Source organism: Nesoenas mayeri, assembly GCF_963082525.1.
Source record: "Nesoenas mayeri genome assembly, chromosome: 31".
Lineage (NCBI taxonomy): Eukaryota > Metazoa > Chordata > Aves > Columbiformes > Columbidae > Nesoenas > Nesoenas mayeri.
Genome location: NC_137567.1, coordinates 576,162 through 590,247, shown reverse-complemented (window position 1 = coordinate 590,247; position 14,086 = coordinate 576,162). Strand labels below are relative to the sequence as shown.

Genomic DNA, 14,086 nt, shown 5'->3' with positions numbered 1-14,086 from the left:
GGGAGGGAGGGGACAGAGGTGTCACCACCCCATGGCATCAGGATGTGACCCCGAACCCAAGTGTCACCTTCCAAAGCTCAGGGGACACCTTCAGGTGTCACATTCCCCAACCCTTGAAGTGCCATGTCCCCAAGGTGTCACCCTTGAGATGCCACCCCAGGTTGTCCCCAATGCGTCCCCTACCCATCTTTGAGCCCCATCCTTGAAGTATCATGTCCCCAAGGTGTCACCCTTGAAGTGTCACCCAGGTTGTCCCCAATATATCCCCTACCTGTCCTTGAGCCCCATTCTTGACATGTCACGTCCCCAAGGTGTTGCCCTTGCGATGCCATCCCAGGTTGTCCCCAACATGTCCCCTACCCATCCTTGAGGCCCATCCTTGAAGTGCCACCTCAGGTTGTCCCCAACATGTTCCCTACCCATCTTTGAGCCCCATCTCTGATGTGCCACATCCCCAAGGTGTCACCCTTGAAGTGTCAGCCCAGGTTGTCCCCAATGTGTCCCCTACCCATCTTTGAGCTCCATCCTTGAAGTATCATGTCCCCAAGGTGTCACCCTTGAGATGCCACCACAGATTGTCCCCAATGTCCCCCCTACCCATCTTTGATCCCCATCCTTGAAGTGCCACATCCCTGAGGTGCCACCCCATGTTGTCCCCAATATGTCCCCTACCCATCTTTGAGCCCCATCCCTGATGTCCCACATCCCCAAGGTGCCACCCTTGAGATGCCACCCCATGTTGTCCCCAACATGTCCCCTACCCATCTTTGAGCCCATCACTGACGTGCCACATCCCCAAGGTGTCACCCTTGAGATGCCACCCCAGGTTGTCCCCAGCGCGTCCCCTACCCGCTCGCTGTGGCGTGGTGACCTTCTCGCTGGTGACGATGCTCAGCCCGGCGTCCGCAAAGACGCCCACGTTGTCCCTCCCGCTGCCCGCGGTGCAGCCGATGTCGCTCTTCTCCACCGTGTCCCACACCTACGGCCGCGTTGGGGACAAGGGTGACGGCCACCGGGACAAACGGGGACAGCGGGGACGGCAGGGACGTGCTCGCTCACCTTGGCTTGGGTGATCTTGTGCTTCTTGTTGAGGACGAAGACGCCCTTGTCCACGGCCACCAGCCCCACGTGGGCGTTGTGGTCGCCCTCGATGCGCAGCCGCATGGGCGTCCCTGGCTCGTGGACGCGGTTGTCGGCCTCCGACGCGCCCTTCACCACCAGCTGGGGGGGACATGAGGTGGTGTTGGGTTGGGAACACGGGGTGGCATTGGCTGATGTCCATGGGACACCCCAAAAGAACCTTCACCACATCCCCAGGAGCTGCCGTGACCCCAAGGGGTGGTGGGGACCTCCAGGGGTGGTTGATGTTCCTCATGGTGGAACATCTGGACCATCAATAGGCTGCCCAAGTCACTCATGGACTATCCAAAGCACCCAAGTGACACCCAGTCCCCATCATGGGCCACCCAAAGCCTTCAAGGGTCACCCAAACCCTTCCAATGGTCACACAAACCCCTCAAGAGTCATTCAAGTCCCTCAAGGGCCACCTCAAGGGTCACCCAAGCCCTTCCAATGGTCATCCAAACCCCGCAAGGGTCACCCAAGTCCCTCAAGGGCCACCTCAAGGATCACTCAGTCCCTTCAAGAGTCACCGAAACCCTTCCAATGGTCACCCAAACTCTTCAAGGGTTACCCAAACCCTTCAAGAGTCACCGAAACCCTTCCAATGGTCACCCAAACTCTTCAAGGGTTACCCCCAAACCCTTCAAGAGTCACCGAAACCCTTCCAATGGTCACCCAAACTCTTCAAGGGTTACCCAAGACCCTTCAAGAGTCACCCAAACCCTTCCAATGGTCACCCAAACTCTTCAAGGGTCACCCAAGCCCTTCCAAATGTCCCCCAAGGGCCACCTCAAGGGTCACTCAATCCCTTCAAGAGTCACCCAAACCCTTCCAATGGTCATCCAAACTCTTCAAGGGTCACCCAAGACCCTTCAAGAGTCACCCAAACCCTTCCAATGGTCACCCAAACTCCTCAAGGGTTACCCAAGCCCTTCCAAATGTCCCCCAAGGGCCACCTCAAGGATCACTCAGTCCCTTCAAGAGTCACCCAAACCCTTCCAATGGTCACCCAAACTCTTCAAGGGTTACCCAAGACCCTTCAAGAGTCACCGAAACCCTTCCAATGGTCACCCAAACTCTTCAAGGGTTACCCAAGACCCTTCAAGAGTCACCCAAACCCTTCCAATGGTCACCCAAACTCTTCAAGGGTTACCCAAGACCCTTCCAAGAGTCACCCAAGACCCTTCCAAGAGTCACCCAAGACCCTTCCAAGAGTCACCCAAGACCCCTCAAGGTCCCACTCACGCTGCCCATGCACGTATCCTTGACGTCCACCCAGACGGAGTCGGCCACGATCTCGCCAGGCATCACGTAGTAATAGGCCACGATGCGGAAGGAGGGGATGAGCTCGGCCGTCACCGGCAGCGACATGGTGACCAGGCTCTGCCCGGCCTCGTGCGCCTGCCGCCCCACGCGCACGATGCGGCCCTTGCTCATGACCTGCGGGCGGGCGAGGAGAGGACGCGGTTGGTGGCCACGCGGTCACCGAAGTCACCAAGACTTGAGGCCGCGTGTGGAATATTGTGTCCCATTGTAGCCCCTCAACTCAAGGACAGGGACACGTTCCTGTGTCACCTCAGCTGGGTGTCCCTGCTCGGGGGGACCGGGTGAGCTTTGAGATCCCTTCCAACACTCTGGGATTAAGATGGGGGACAATGGGGCGGCCCACGCGCCCTCACCAGGTAGGTGAAGAACCGCACGGCGTCGCGGACGGCGTTGCTGTTGCTCTTGAGGTGGAAGTTGACGACGAGGTTGTCCCCAGGCTTCACCTCGGTGGCCCCCACGGCCAGGTGGAGGAAGTTGCCGGAGGAGCCCTGGCTGCGGTACGCTTCCGCCGTCATCTGCCGCGACGCCTGGCGCTCGGCCGGCAGCCCCGGCTGGTCCGTCCGCACCTGCGACACGGGGGACACGGTGACGTTGGGTCAATGGGGAGAGGTGTGGACCTGGATGGGGGTCAACATGGAGGTCTGGGCTGCCGTAGAGGTCTTGGTTGTGCTGGTGTTCCCTGCTGGCCTGGGACCTGGTCAATCGTCATCAGCTCCTTGGTCAACTTGATCACCTTGGTCAACCTGACCACCTTGGTCAACCTGACCACCTTGGTCAACCTGACCATCTCCCTTGGTCAACTATCATGAACTCCTTGGTCAACTTGACCATCTCCCTTGGTCAACTATCATGAACTCCTTGGTCAACCTGACCATCTATTGGTCAACCTGACCATCTATTGGTCAACCTGACCATCTCCCTTGGTCAACTATCATGAACTCCTTGGTCAACCTGACCATCTATTGGTCAACCTGACCATCTCCCTTGGTCAACTATCATGAACTCCTTGGTCAACCTGACCATCTATTGGTCAACCTGACCATCTCCCTTGGTCAACTATCATGAACTCCTTGGTCACCCGAACATCTCCACCACCACTGTTGTCACAGCAACCCCAACCCCCAGGTTGCCCCTGTCCCCACCTTGGCTACCCCGGTGCCGATTGTCACTCACGGTGATGGGGACGGTGTCCTTGTTGGCCGGCATGTTGAGGACCAGCTTGGCCGTGCCGTCGCGTTGGGTGGAGACGATCCCCTGGAAGCCATCGGCCTTGACGGTGACACGCGGAGCCGGGGACCCATCGGGGTTGGTGACGTAGACCTGACAGGGGGACACGACACGAGGGACACGTCACCCGGTGCCATCCAGGTGACACAGGGACAGGACACAGGGACAAACTCTGGTCCCCACGTCTCCTCCAACCACAATCCCCCCAGGTTTGTCCTGTCCCCACCATGATGCTGGTGACACATGGGGGTCATTGGCCAACTGTCCCCAACGCTGTCCCCAGGTGGCATTACCGTCAGGTCAAAGGGCATCCCCGGCTTGAAGTACTTGGGGGTGTGGGTGAAGTGGATGGTGTAGGGGGACGTCACGATGCGGATGCCACTGCGCTGCGTCTCCACCATGTCACTGCCTGCGGTGGCCATGGGGATGGACATGTCACCCGTGGCGGCCACCAGGGGACCTGGGTGGCCCCAGGTGTCCCCATCCTCACTGTTCCCAACCCCATCCTCGTTGTCTCCAGCCCCTGGTCTTCTCCATCCTTTGGTGTCCCCAACCCCTCATCTCTCCATCCTTTGGTGCACCCAACGCCTTTGTCCCCAACCCCTTGTCTCTCCACCCTTTGGTGTCCCCAACTCCTTGTCTCTCCACCCTTTGGTGTCCCCAACCCCTTGTCTCTCCATCCTTTGGTGTCCCCAACCCATGTGTCCCCAACCCATGTGTCCCCAACCCCTTGTCTCTCCATCCTTTGGTGTCCCCAACCCCTTGTCTCTCCATCCTTTGGTGTCCCCAACCCATGTGTCCCCAACCCCTTGTCTCTCCATCCTTTGTTGTCCCCAACCCTTGTGTCCCCAACCCCTTGTCTCTCCATCCTTTGGAGTCCCAGACCAACGTGTCCCCAAACCCAACTTGTCCCTGCTGCCCCCATCCCCTTATGTCCCCACATGTCCCCAGGTGTCCCCCACCCACCAAACTTGCTGAGTCCTGTGACACAGACAGAGCCAGTGGCCTCATGTGTCCCCACTGTCCCTGTTCCCCAATGTCCCCTCATGTCCCCCCATGTCCCCCGCACACCTGAGTCGGTGAGGACGGTGACGGACACGTAGAGCGAATGTCCCACCAGCTCCTGGGGGTTCTTGAACCGCTGCCGCAGGTCGGCCATGGACAGTGTGGCCTCCCCGTCCCCGTCGGTCACCTGCGGGACAGGGTTGGTGGGACAGGGGACAACAACAGGGACAGGGGACAAACATGGGGACAGGGGACAATCATGGGAACTGGGGTGGGGACAGGGATGGGAACAGGGGACAACCATAGGGATGGGGGACAACAATGGGAACGGGGGTGGTGAGAGGGGACAACAAGGGGGACAAGGGACAACCATAGGGACCAGGTTGGGGACAAGGGTGGTGACAGGGGACAGCCATGGGGATGGGGGACAACCATGGGGACCGAGTTGGGGACAAAGGTGGTGACAGGGGACAGCCATGGGGACCAGGTTGGGGACAAACACAGGGATTGGGATGGGGACAGGTGGAGGGATGGGGGTGACAGCAAGGGACAACAGAGGATGAGGGCGGGGACATGGACACAGAGTAGGGTTGGGGATGGGGACACAGAATGGTAATAAGGACATGGGATGGGGACAGGGACATGGAGACGGGGACACAGAATCGAGACGGGGCTGTGGGATGGGGACACAGGACAGGGACATGAAATGAGGATGGGGACAAGGGACAAGGACATGGGATGGGAACAGGAACAGGGACATGGGATGGGAACAAGGACACAGGATGGGGACAAGGACACAGGATGGGGATGGGGCTGTGGATAGGGACACAGGACAGGGACAAGGACATGGGATGGGGACAAGGGACACTGCTGGTGTCACCTGGATGCGCTGCAGGGACTGGGGGATGCTCTTCTTCTCGTCGTCCACCATGACGCCGAAGAGGACGAACGCCGAGCCCTGTAGGCGCTTCCCATACAGGTACCTGGGGACGAGCCGCTGTCACCGCGTCCCCATCACTGTCACCACGTCCCCATGACATCCCTTTCGCTGTCACCGCATCCCCATCACTGTCCCTATGTCCCCATGACATCACTGTCACCGCAGTCCCATCACTGTCACCGCATCCCCATGACATCTCTGTCGCTGTCACCGTGTCCCCATCACTGTCCCCATGTCCCCATGACATCTCTGTCACTGCAGTCCCATCACTGTCACCGCATCCCCATGACATCTCTGTCGCTGTCACCGTGTCCCCATCACTGTCCCCATGTCCCCATGACATCCCTGTCACTGCAGTCCCATCACTGTCACCGCGTCCCCATGACATCCCCGTCACTGTCACCATATCCCCATTGCATCCCCATCATTGTCACTGTGTCCCCATCGCATCCCCATCATTGTCACCGTGTCCCCATCGCATCCCTGTCACTGTCACCGCGTGTCCCCCACATCCTCATCGTGTCACCCTGTCACCCCATTGCCCCACATCCTCATCAGTGTCCCTGTCACTCCACCTGCCCATGTCCCCATGTCACCCCTGGGGACATCACCCCGTGTCCCCTCACCTCCTGTCACATCCATCCCCTTGTCCCCACCGCCCTCACCCCGTCACCTTCCACCGGTGCCACCCCCATCCCTGGGGACATCCCACGGGGTCGATGTCACCCCCCACTGTCCCACTGTCCCTCGGGTGGGGTTTTGACCCCAAAGCTGCAGAACGCGGGTGTCCCCGTCCCACCTGGCGGTGATGGTCACCCGGAAATCCTCCTGCCGGTCGATGTACAGGAACTTCTCCTCGGGCTCCAGGAGCACCTCGAAGCTCGGCAGCACTGCGGGGGATGGGCACCCGGTGGACCCAGGCGTTCGGGAGAGGCCCGAGGGACCCAGGCGTCCGGGAGAGACCAAGGGACCCAGGCGTTCAGGAGAGACCGAGGGACCCGGGCGTGCAGGAGAAGACCGAGGGACCCAGGTATGTGTCAAAGACCGAGGGACCCAGGTATGTGTCAAAGACCGAGGGACCCAGGCGTCCGGGAGAGACCGAGGGACCCGGATATGTGTCAAAGACTGAGGGACTCAGGCGTCCGGGAGATGCCCAAGGGACCCAGGTATGTGTCAAAGACTGAGGGACCCAGGCATGTGGGAGGGGCCCGAGGGACCCAGGCGTCCGGGAAGGACCCAGGCGTCCGGCGACCTTACCATACTCTTTGACTTCAAATTGGGTGGAGAAGACCTGTTCTGGCGAATCTTCAAATTTGGCCATAATCGTCCACGTCCCCAAGCTGAGAAAGACCGAGGGGACAAGGTGAGGGGACAAAGTGGTGGCCACCGATGTCCCCGTGTCCCCCGTGGAGGTGACACCCACCTGACGACCTCGGGCAGGTAATGGTTGAGCGAGAAGATGCCGGTTTTCATGGGCGAGGACACGGGCACTTGTTTGACGATGATGTTGTCGGGGGTCTGGGGGACACGGAGACGTTGGGGACGGTGACATCGGGGTCCCCGTGTCCCCATGTCACCTGTGGGAACCCACCTTGAACTCTACGACCACCGTCTTGGGTGCCGGTTCCATGCGGTGGTTCAGGGCGAAGAGGCGACAAAGGACTGGGTGGGGGGACATGGGGACATGGTGAGAAGGGACAGGGTGGGGACACCCACAAATGGGGGGATGTCCCCAAATAGGAGCTGGTCCCCAGCAACCCAAGGTGACACCAGGATGGCAAGATGCCATGGAGGGGACCCAAGACCCCAAGATGCCATAGAAGGGACCCAAGACCCCAAAATGCCGTCAAGAACCCAAGATGCCACCAAGAAGAGCCAAACATGCCATAGAAGGGACCCAAGACTCCAAAATGCCACCAAGAAGAGACAAAGATGCCACCAAGAAGAGACAAAGATGCCATAGAAGGGACCCAAGACCCCAAGATGCCACCAAGACCCCAAGATGCCACCAAGACCCCAAGATGCCACCAAGACCCCAAGATGCCACCAAGAAGACTCCAGGTTGCCATAGGAGGGATGCAAGACACCAAGATGCCACCAAGAAGACCCCAGGTTGCCATAGGAGGGATGCAAGACCCCAAGATGCCACCAAGAAGACCCCAAGACCCCAAGATGCCACCAAGACCCCAAGATGTCACCAAGAAGACTCCAAGTTGCCATAGAAGGGACCCAAGACCCCAAGATGCCACCAAGAAGACCCCAAGATGCCACCAAGAAGACCCCAAGATGCCATAGAAGGGACCCAAAACCCTAGATGCCACCAAGACCCCAAGATGCCACCAAGAAGAGCCCAAGATGCCACCAAGAAGAGCCCAAGATGCCACCAAGAAGAGCCCAAGATGCCATAGAAGGGACCCAAGACCCCAGGATGCCACCAAGAAGAGCCCAGGATGCCACCAAGAAGAGCCCAGGATGCCACCAAGGGGACCCACCGGTGGAGCTGGGGGTGTAGATGGGCTTGTCCGTCTGCACGAAGATGTGGCCGCTCTGCAGTGACACCAGCAGCACCTTCTCCAGTGTCACCTGGGCCACCCGCGCCGTCACCGACACGAAGCGCTTCCCCTGGCCCGGCGGCAGCTCCTTGGCCGACACCTGCGGGGACAGGGGACACCGGTGGCACCCGCCCCATGGGGACCATGGGATGGCAGCGAGATGAGGGTGTTAGGTGATGGTCACCAAGGTCCCTAGGGTCACCATCACCAAGAACCCCATGGTCACCATCTCCAAGGATATGGGGTCATTGTCACCAAGGAGCTGAGCTGGCTGTCCCCAAGGACCCCATGGTCACCATCACCAAGGACCCTGTGGTGACCGTCCCCAAGCACATGGGGTCACTGTCCCCAAGGATCCCATGGTCACTGTCCCAAATGACTTGGGGTCGTTGTCCCCATGGACCTGGGGTGACTGTCCCCAAGGACCCCATGGTCACCATCCCCAAGGACCAGGGATCATTGTCCCCAAGGACCCCATGGTCACCATCCCCAAGGACCAGGGATCATTGTCCCCAAGGGCCCCATGGTCACCATCCCCAAGGACCTGGCACCACTGTCCCCAAGGACCCCATGGTCACCATCCCCAAGGACCAGGGATCATTGTCCCCAGGGACCCCATGGTCACCATCCCCAAGGGCCCCATGGTCACTGTCCCCAAAGACTTGGTGTCATTGACCCCAAAGACCCCATGGTGACCATCCCCAAGGGCCCCATGGTCACTGTCCCCAAAGACTTGGTGTCATTGACCCAAAGACCCCATGGTGACAATCCCCAAGGACATGGGGTGACTGTCCCAAGGACCTGACACCACTGTCCCCAAGGACCCCAGGTCACCATCCCCAAGGACCCCATGGTCACCACCCCACCCCAGATGCCACCACCCCCATGGAGGTTCCCCACCTCCTCCCGGTCACCTCGTTGGGTCAGGAGGGGTCAGTGACCGGTGGGGTGGTGACATATGGGATGGACACACGGGGACGTGACACGGGCGGAGGTGACACATGGGACGGTGACACAGGGGGAGGTGACACCTGGGATGGACACACGGGGTGGTGACACAGGGGATGGACACACAGGGAGGTGACATGGGGGGAGGTGACACCTGAGATGGATACATGGGGTGGTGACACATGGGGGAGGTGACACTGTGGGGGAGGTGACATCCATACCTTGATGGTGGCCTTGGCCAACATGCCCTGTGCTGGGTTGATGGGGACCCGGACCTGGTAGAGAACCTGGCGCTTGCTGGGAAAGTCCTGGACCAGCACGGTGGCCTCGGTGGCCACCGTCAAACCTGGGGCCTCCAGCACCACCTGCTCCTCCGTGTCCAACCGCAGCACGGCCGGGGCCACCATGGTCACCCTGGGGACAGCGTGGAGGTGGCACTGGGTCCCCATGGCACCTTGGGGACCTCACAGGACCCTGGGACAACCTGACCTGTCCCAATGGCACCTTGGGACCTCACAGGACCCTGGGGTCACACTGACCCGTCCCAATGGCACCTTGGGGACCCCACAGGACCCTGGGACACCCTAATCTGTCCCAATGGCCCCTGGGGGACCCACAGGACCCTGGGACACCCTGACCTGTCCCCATGGCACCTTGGGGACCTCACAGGACCCTGGGACACCCTGACCTGTCCCAATGGCACCTTGGGGACCCATAGGACCTTGGGACACCCTGATCTGTCCCAATGGCACCTTGGGGACCTCACAGGACCCTGGGACACCCTGACCTGTCCCAATGGCACCTTGGGGACCTCACAGGACCCTGGGACACCCTGACCTGTCCCAATGGCACCTTGGGGACCCCATAGGACCCTGGGGACACCCTGATATGTCCCAATGGCACCTGGGGGACCTCACAGGACCCTGGGACACCCTGACCTGTCCCCATAGGACGCTGGGGACACCCTGATATGTCCCAATGGCATCTTGGGGACCCCATAGGACCCTGGGACACTCTGACCTGTCCCCATGACACCTTGGGGACCCCATAGGACCCTGGGGACACCCTGACCTGTCCCAATGGCACCTTGGGGACCCCACAGGACCCTGGGACACCCTGACCTGTCCCAATGGCACCTTGGGGACCCCATAGGACCCTGGGGACACCCTGATATGTCCCAATGGCACCTGGGGGACCTCACAGGACCCTGAGACACCCTGACCTGTCCCAATGGCACCTTGGGGACCCCATAGGACCCTGGGGACACCCTGACCTGTCCCCACAGGGGGTCTCATGGGTGGGAGTCCTGGGACAGGGGGGTCCTATGGATTGGGGGGTCCCATGGGGGGTTCTATGGGTTGAGGGTCCCATGGGGCATCCTGGGACATGGGTGGTTCAATGGGTGCAGGGGGGGGCCCATAGAGGGTCCCATGGGTTGGGGTCCAATTGATGGAGGGTCCCATAGGGGGTCCTGGGACAGGGGGGAAACCCATAGGGGGTCCTGGGACAGGGGGGAAACCCATGGGTACAGGGGGGTCCCAGGGGGGAAGGAGGGGTTCCATAGGGGGTCTCATGGGTGGGGGTCCCATGGATTGGGGGGTCCCGGGACAGAGTGGGGGGATCCCATGGGTGGGAGACCCATAGGGGGTCCTGCGACAGGGTGGTCCCAGGGGTGAAGGGGGGGTCCCATAGGGGGTCCCATGGGTGGGGGTCCCATGGGTGACTCACAGCTGGGCGGTGGCCAATGGCAGCAGCAGGAGCCCCAGGACGAGCGGGGGGGGCAGCGCCGGAGCCCCCATGGTCGTGGTGGGGGGTGGTGACAGTGACACCGGGGGGGTCCCTTTATGGTGGCACCAGTGGTTAATGTGTAACCAGCGCCCAGACGCCTGGGTCCACCCATGCCAACCAGGCTCGGACGCCTGGGTCCACCCATAGATGTAGCGGGGGGGGGGGCACCCCCCGGATGCCTGGGTCCACTTGGGTGGGGGTTGGGAGCCAATGGGTGAGTCCCAGACGCCTGGGTCCACTTGGGTGGGGGTTCACCCAGCCACCTGAGTCCACCCGGACGCCTGGGTCCACCCATAGTGAGGGGGTGCAGGACCCACTTTTTGGGGGGGTCCGCAGCTTTCTGGGTGCAGCTGGGTGGGGGTTGGGAGCCCCAGGACTCCTGGGTCCACCCACAGCGGGGTGGGGGAGGGGCTGCCCGGACGCCTGGGTCCTTCCTCATTTCGGGGAAAGTGGTTGGCTGGGGGCCATGGGGGTTGCGACATCGCATGGGGGGGGAAAGGGGAGGGACGTGACGGGAATGGGGGGACACCGAGGGACACCAGGGGACACTCCTGGGTTGGGTGGATGGGAAGGACCCGAACACCTGGGTCCCCCCTGGACCCGAATTCCTGGGTCCCCCCTGACACCCAGAACCCCCCCTGAACACTTGGCAGGACCCGAACTCCTGGGTCCTCCCTGAACCCGAACTCCTGGGTCCCCCCCAAAGACCTTTGACAGATCCCGAACGCCTGGGTCCCCTCCATGACCCCTCGGTAGGACCCGGATGCCTGGGTCCCCCTGGGATCTATTGGGTCACCACACCTGGACGCCTGAGTCCTTCATGAGACCCTCAGTGGGGGTGCAGGCCCCGGACGCCTGGGTCCCTTCCTGGACCCCTGGTAGGACCCGGATGCCTGGGTTCCCCCTGAGAACCCCCAACAGGCCCCGGATGCCTGGGTCCCCTCACGAGTCCCGGACGCCAGAGTCCCCCCTGGGGCCCCCAACACACCCCGAACGCCTGGGTCCCCACAACTCCTGGACGCCTGGGTTCCGTTTTACTCCCGGATGCCTGGGTTCCCCCCTCTTCTAGATGCCTGGGGCCCCCAACAGGCCCCGGACGCCTGGGTCCCCCCTGGGGCCCCCAACATGACCTGAACACCCAGGTCCCCACAACTCCCGGACGCCTGGGTCCCCGACGATTCCCGGACGCCTGGGTCCACTATTACTCCCGGATGCCTGGGTCCCCCCATGACTCTCGGACACCTGGGTCCTCTCTGGGGCCCCCAACAAGCCCCGAACGCCTGGGTCCCCCCTGGGGCCCCCAACACAACCTGAACACCCAGGTCCCCACAACTCCCGGACGCTTGGGTCCCCCACGATTCCCGGACGCCTGGGTCCCTCCATGACTCTCGGACACCTGGGTCCTCCCTGGGGCCCCCAACAAGCCCCGAATGCCTGGGTCCCCCCTGGATCCCCCAACAGGCCCCAAACACCTCGGTCCCCTACAACTCCCGGATGCCTGGGTACCCCCTGGGTCCCCACAACCCCCGGACGCCTGGGTCCACCCATGGGCCCCTCATTCCCCCACAAGCCGTGACCACACTGGGGCCCCCCAGGAAGCGGTGGCTCCTCCCTGGCTGCGGGAGGGACCCCGGCATCCGGCCGCTGCCTCGGGGCTCCCATTGGCCCCCGCGGGCGCAGGCGCGGAAGCACCAGCACCATCACCTTCCGGCTCCGGTTCCTCAACAGGGCCACCAAGGCCTCATCTCCAGCGGTTCCTCCTCAATCGTGGTGGGTTTTGGGGGGGGAAGGACCCCCCGGCTGTAGGACCCTCCCCAGAAGTGATTGAAGACCCATCTCCATTGGTTCCTCACCAGAAGTGGCTCCACCTGGACCTCATCTCCATCAGCTCCTTAGAGAACACCCCATAAGGTCTCATCTCTATTGGTTCCTCTTCAATCGTGGGGGGTTTTGGTGGGGGAAGGACCCCCCGGCTATAGGACCCTCCCCAGAAGTGATTGAAGATCCATCTCCATTGGTTCCTCACCAAAAGTGGCTCCACCTGGACCTCATCTCCATCAGCTCCTTAGAGAACACCCCATAAGGTCTCATCTCTATTGGTTCCTCTTCAATCGTGGTGGGTTTTGGTGGGGGGAAGGACCCCCCAGCTGTAGGACCCTCCCCAGAAGTGATTGAAGACCCATCTCCATTGGTTCCTCACCAGAAGTGGCTCCACCTGGACCTCATCTCCATCAGCTCCCTAGAGAACACCCCACGAGGTCTCATCTCCGTTGGTTTCATCCTCCAAGTGGTCCCACCTGGACCCAACTCCAGCAGGTACGTGGACAACGTCCCACCAGGGCCGCACCTCTATTGGTTCTTCACCAGACATGGTAGTTTTGGGGGGAAGGACCCCCCAGTTGTAGGACCCTACCCAGAAGTGATTGAAGACCCATCTCCTTTGGCTACTTGGACACCATCCCACCAAGCCCCATCTCCATTGGCTCCTCCCCAGACTCCATCCCACCAGGACCCATCTCCATTGGCTACTGGGACCCCATCCCACCAAGACCTATCTCCATTGGCTCCTCCCCAGACTCCATCCCACCAGGACCCATCTCCATTGGCTTCTCCCTGGAGTGCTACCACCAGGACCCATCTCTATTGGCTCCTTCCTAGAGTGGTCGCACCAAGACCCATCTCCATTGGCTCCTTCCCAGACTCCATCCCACCAGGACCCATCTCTATTGGCTCCTTCCTAGAGTGGTCCCACCAAGACCCATCTCCATTGGCTCCTCCCCAGACTCCATCCCACCAGGACCCGTCTCCATTGGCTCCTTCCTAGAGCGGTCCCACCAAGACCCATCTCCATTGGCTCCTCCCCAGACTCCAACCCACCAGGACTCATCTCCATTGGCTCCTTCCTAGAGTGGTCGCACCAAGACCCATCTCCATTGGCTCCTCCCCAGACTCCATCCCACCAGGACCCATCTCCATTGGCTTCTTCCTAGAGAGGTCCCACCAAGACCCATCTCCATTGGCTCCTTCCTAGAGTGGTCCCACCAAGACCCGTCTCCATTGGCTTCTTCCTAGAGTGGTCCACCAAGACCCATCTCCATTGGCTCCTTCCTAGAGTGGTCGCACCAGTCCCCACCTCCACCAACTTCTTCTGGGTGGTCCCACCAAGCCCCATCTCCAT

At 61.1% G+C, this 14,086-nt stretch overlaps 1 protein-coding gene across 1 annotated transcript in view; it reads right to left on the bottom strand.

Annotated features, from left to right (window-relative positions):
* Window positions 1-10,919, bottom strand: part of C3 (complement C3) — a gene marked incomplete at both ends in the record, with an annotated part of 29,569 nt that extends 18,650 nt beyond the window's left edge. Inside the window, 15 exons of the mRNA XM_080361371.1 lie at window positions 850-979; window positions 1,060-1,221; window positions 2,368-2,562; window positions 2,802-3,014; window positions 3,622-3,768; window positions 3,969-4,084; window positions 4,747-4,867; window positions 5,561-5,663; window positions 6,420-6,510; window positions 6,878-6,960; window positions 7,044-7,138; window positions 7,212-7,282; window positions 8,113-8,272; window positions 9,342-9,534; window positions 10,849-10,919. Of these exons, the coding sequence (XP_080217497.1) occupies window positions 850-979; window positions 1,060-1,221; window positions 2,368-2,562; window positions 2,802-3,014; window positions 3,622-3,768; window positions 3,969-4,084; window positions 4,747-4,867; window positions 5,561-5,663; window positions 6,420-6,510; window positions 6,878-6,960; window positions 7,044-7,138; window positions 7,212-7,282; window positions 8,113-8,272; window positions 9,342-9,534; window positions 10,849-10,919 (1,951 nt within the window). The remainder of the gene's footprint in view (window positions 1-849; window positions 980-1,059; window positions 1,222-2,367; window positions 2,563-2,801; window positions 3,015-3,621; window positions 3,769-3,968; window positions 4,085-4,746; window positions 4,868-5,560; window positions 5,664-6,419; window positions 6,511-6,877; window positions 6,961-7,043; window positions 7,139-7,211; window positions 7,283-8,112; window positions 8,273-9,341; window positions 9,535-10,848) is intronic.
* Window positions 10,920-14,086: the final 3,167 nt, after the last annotated feature.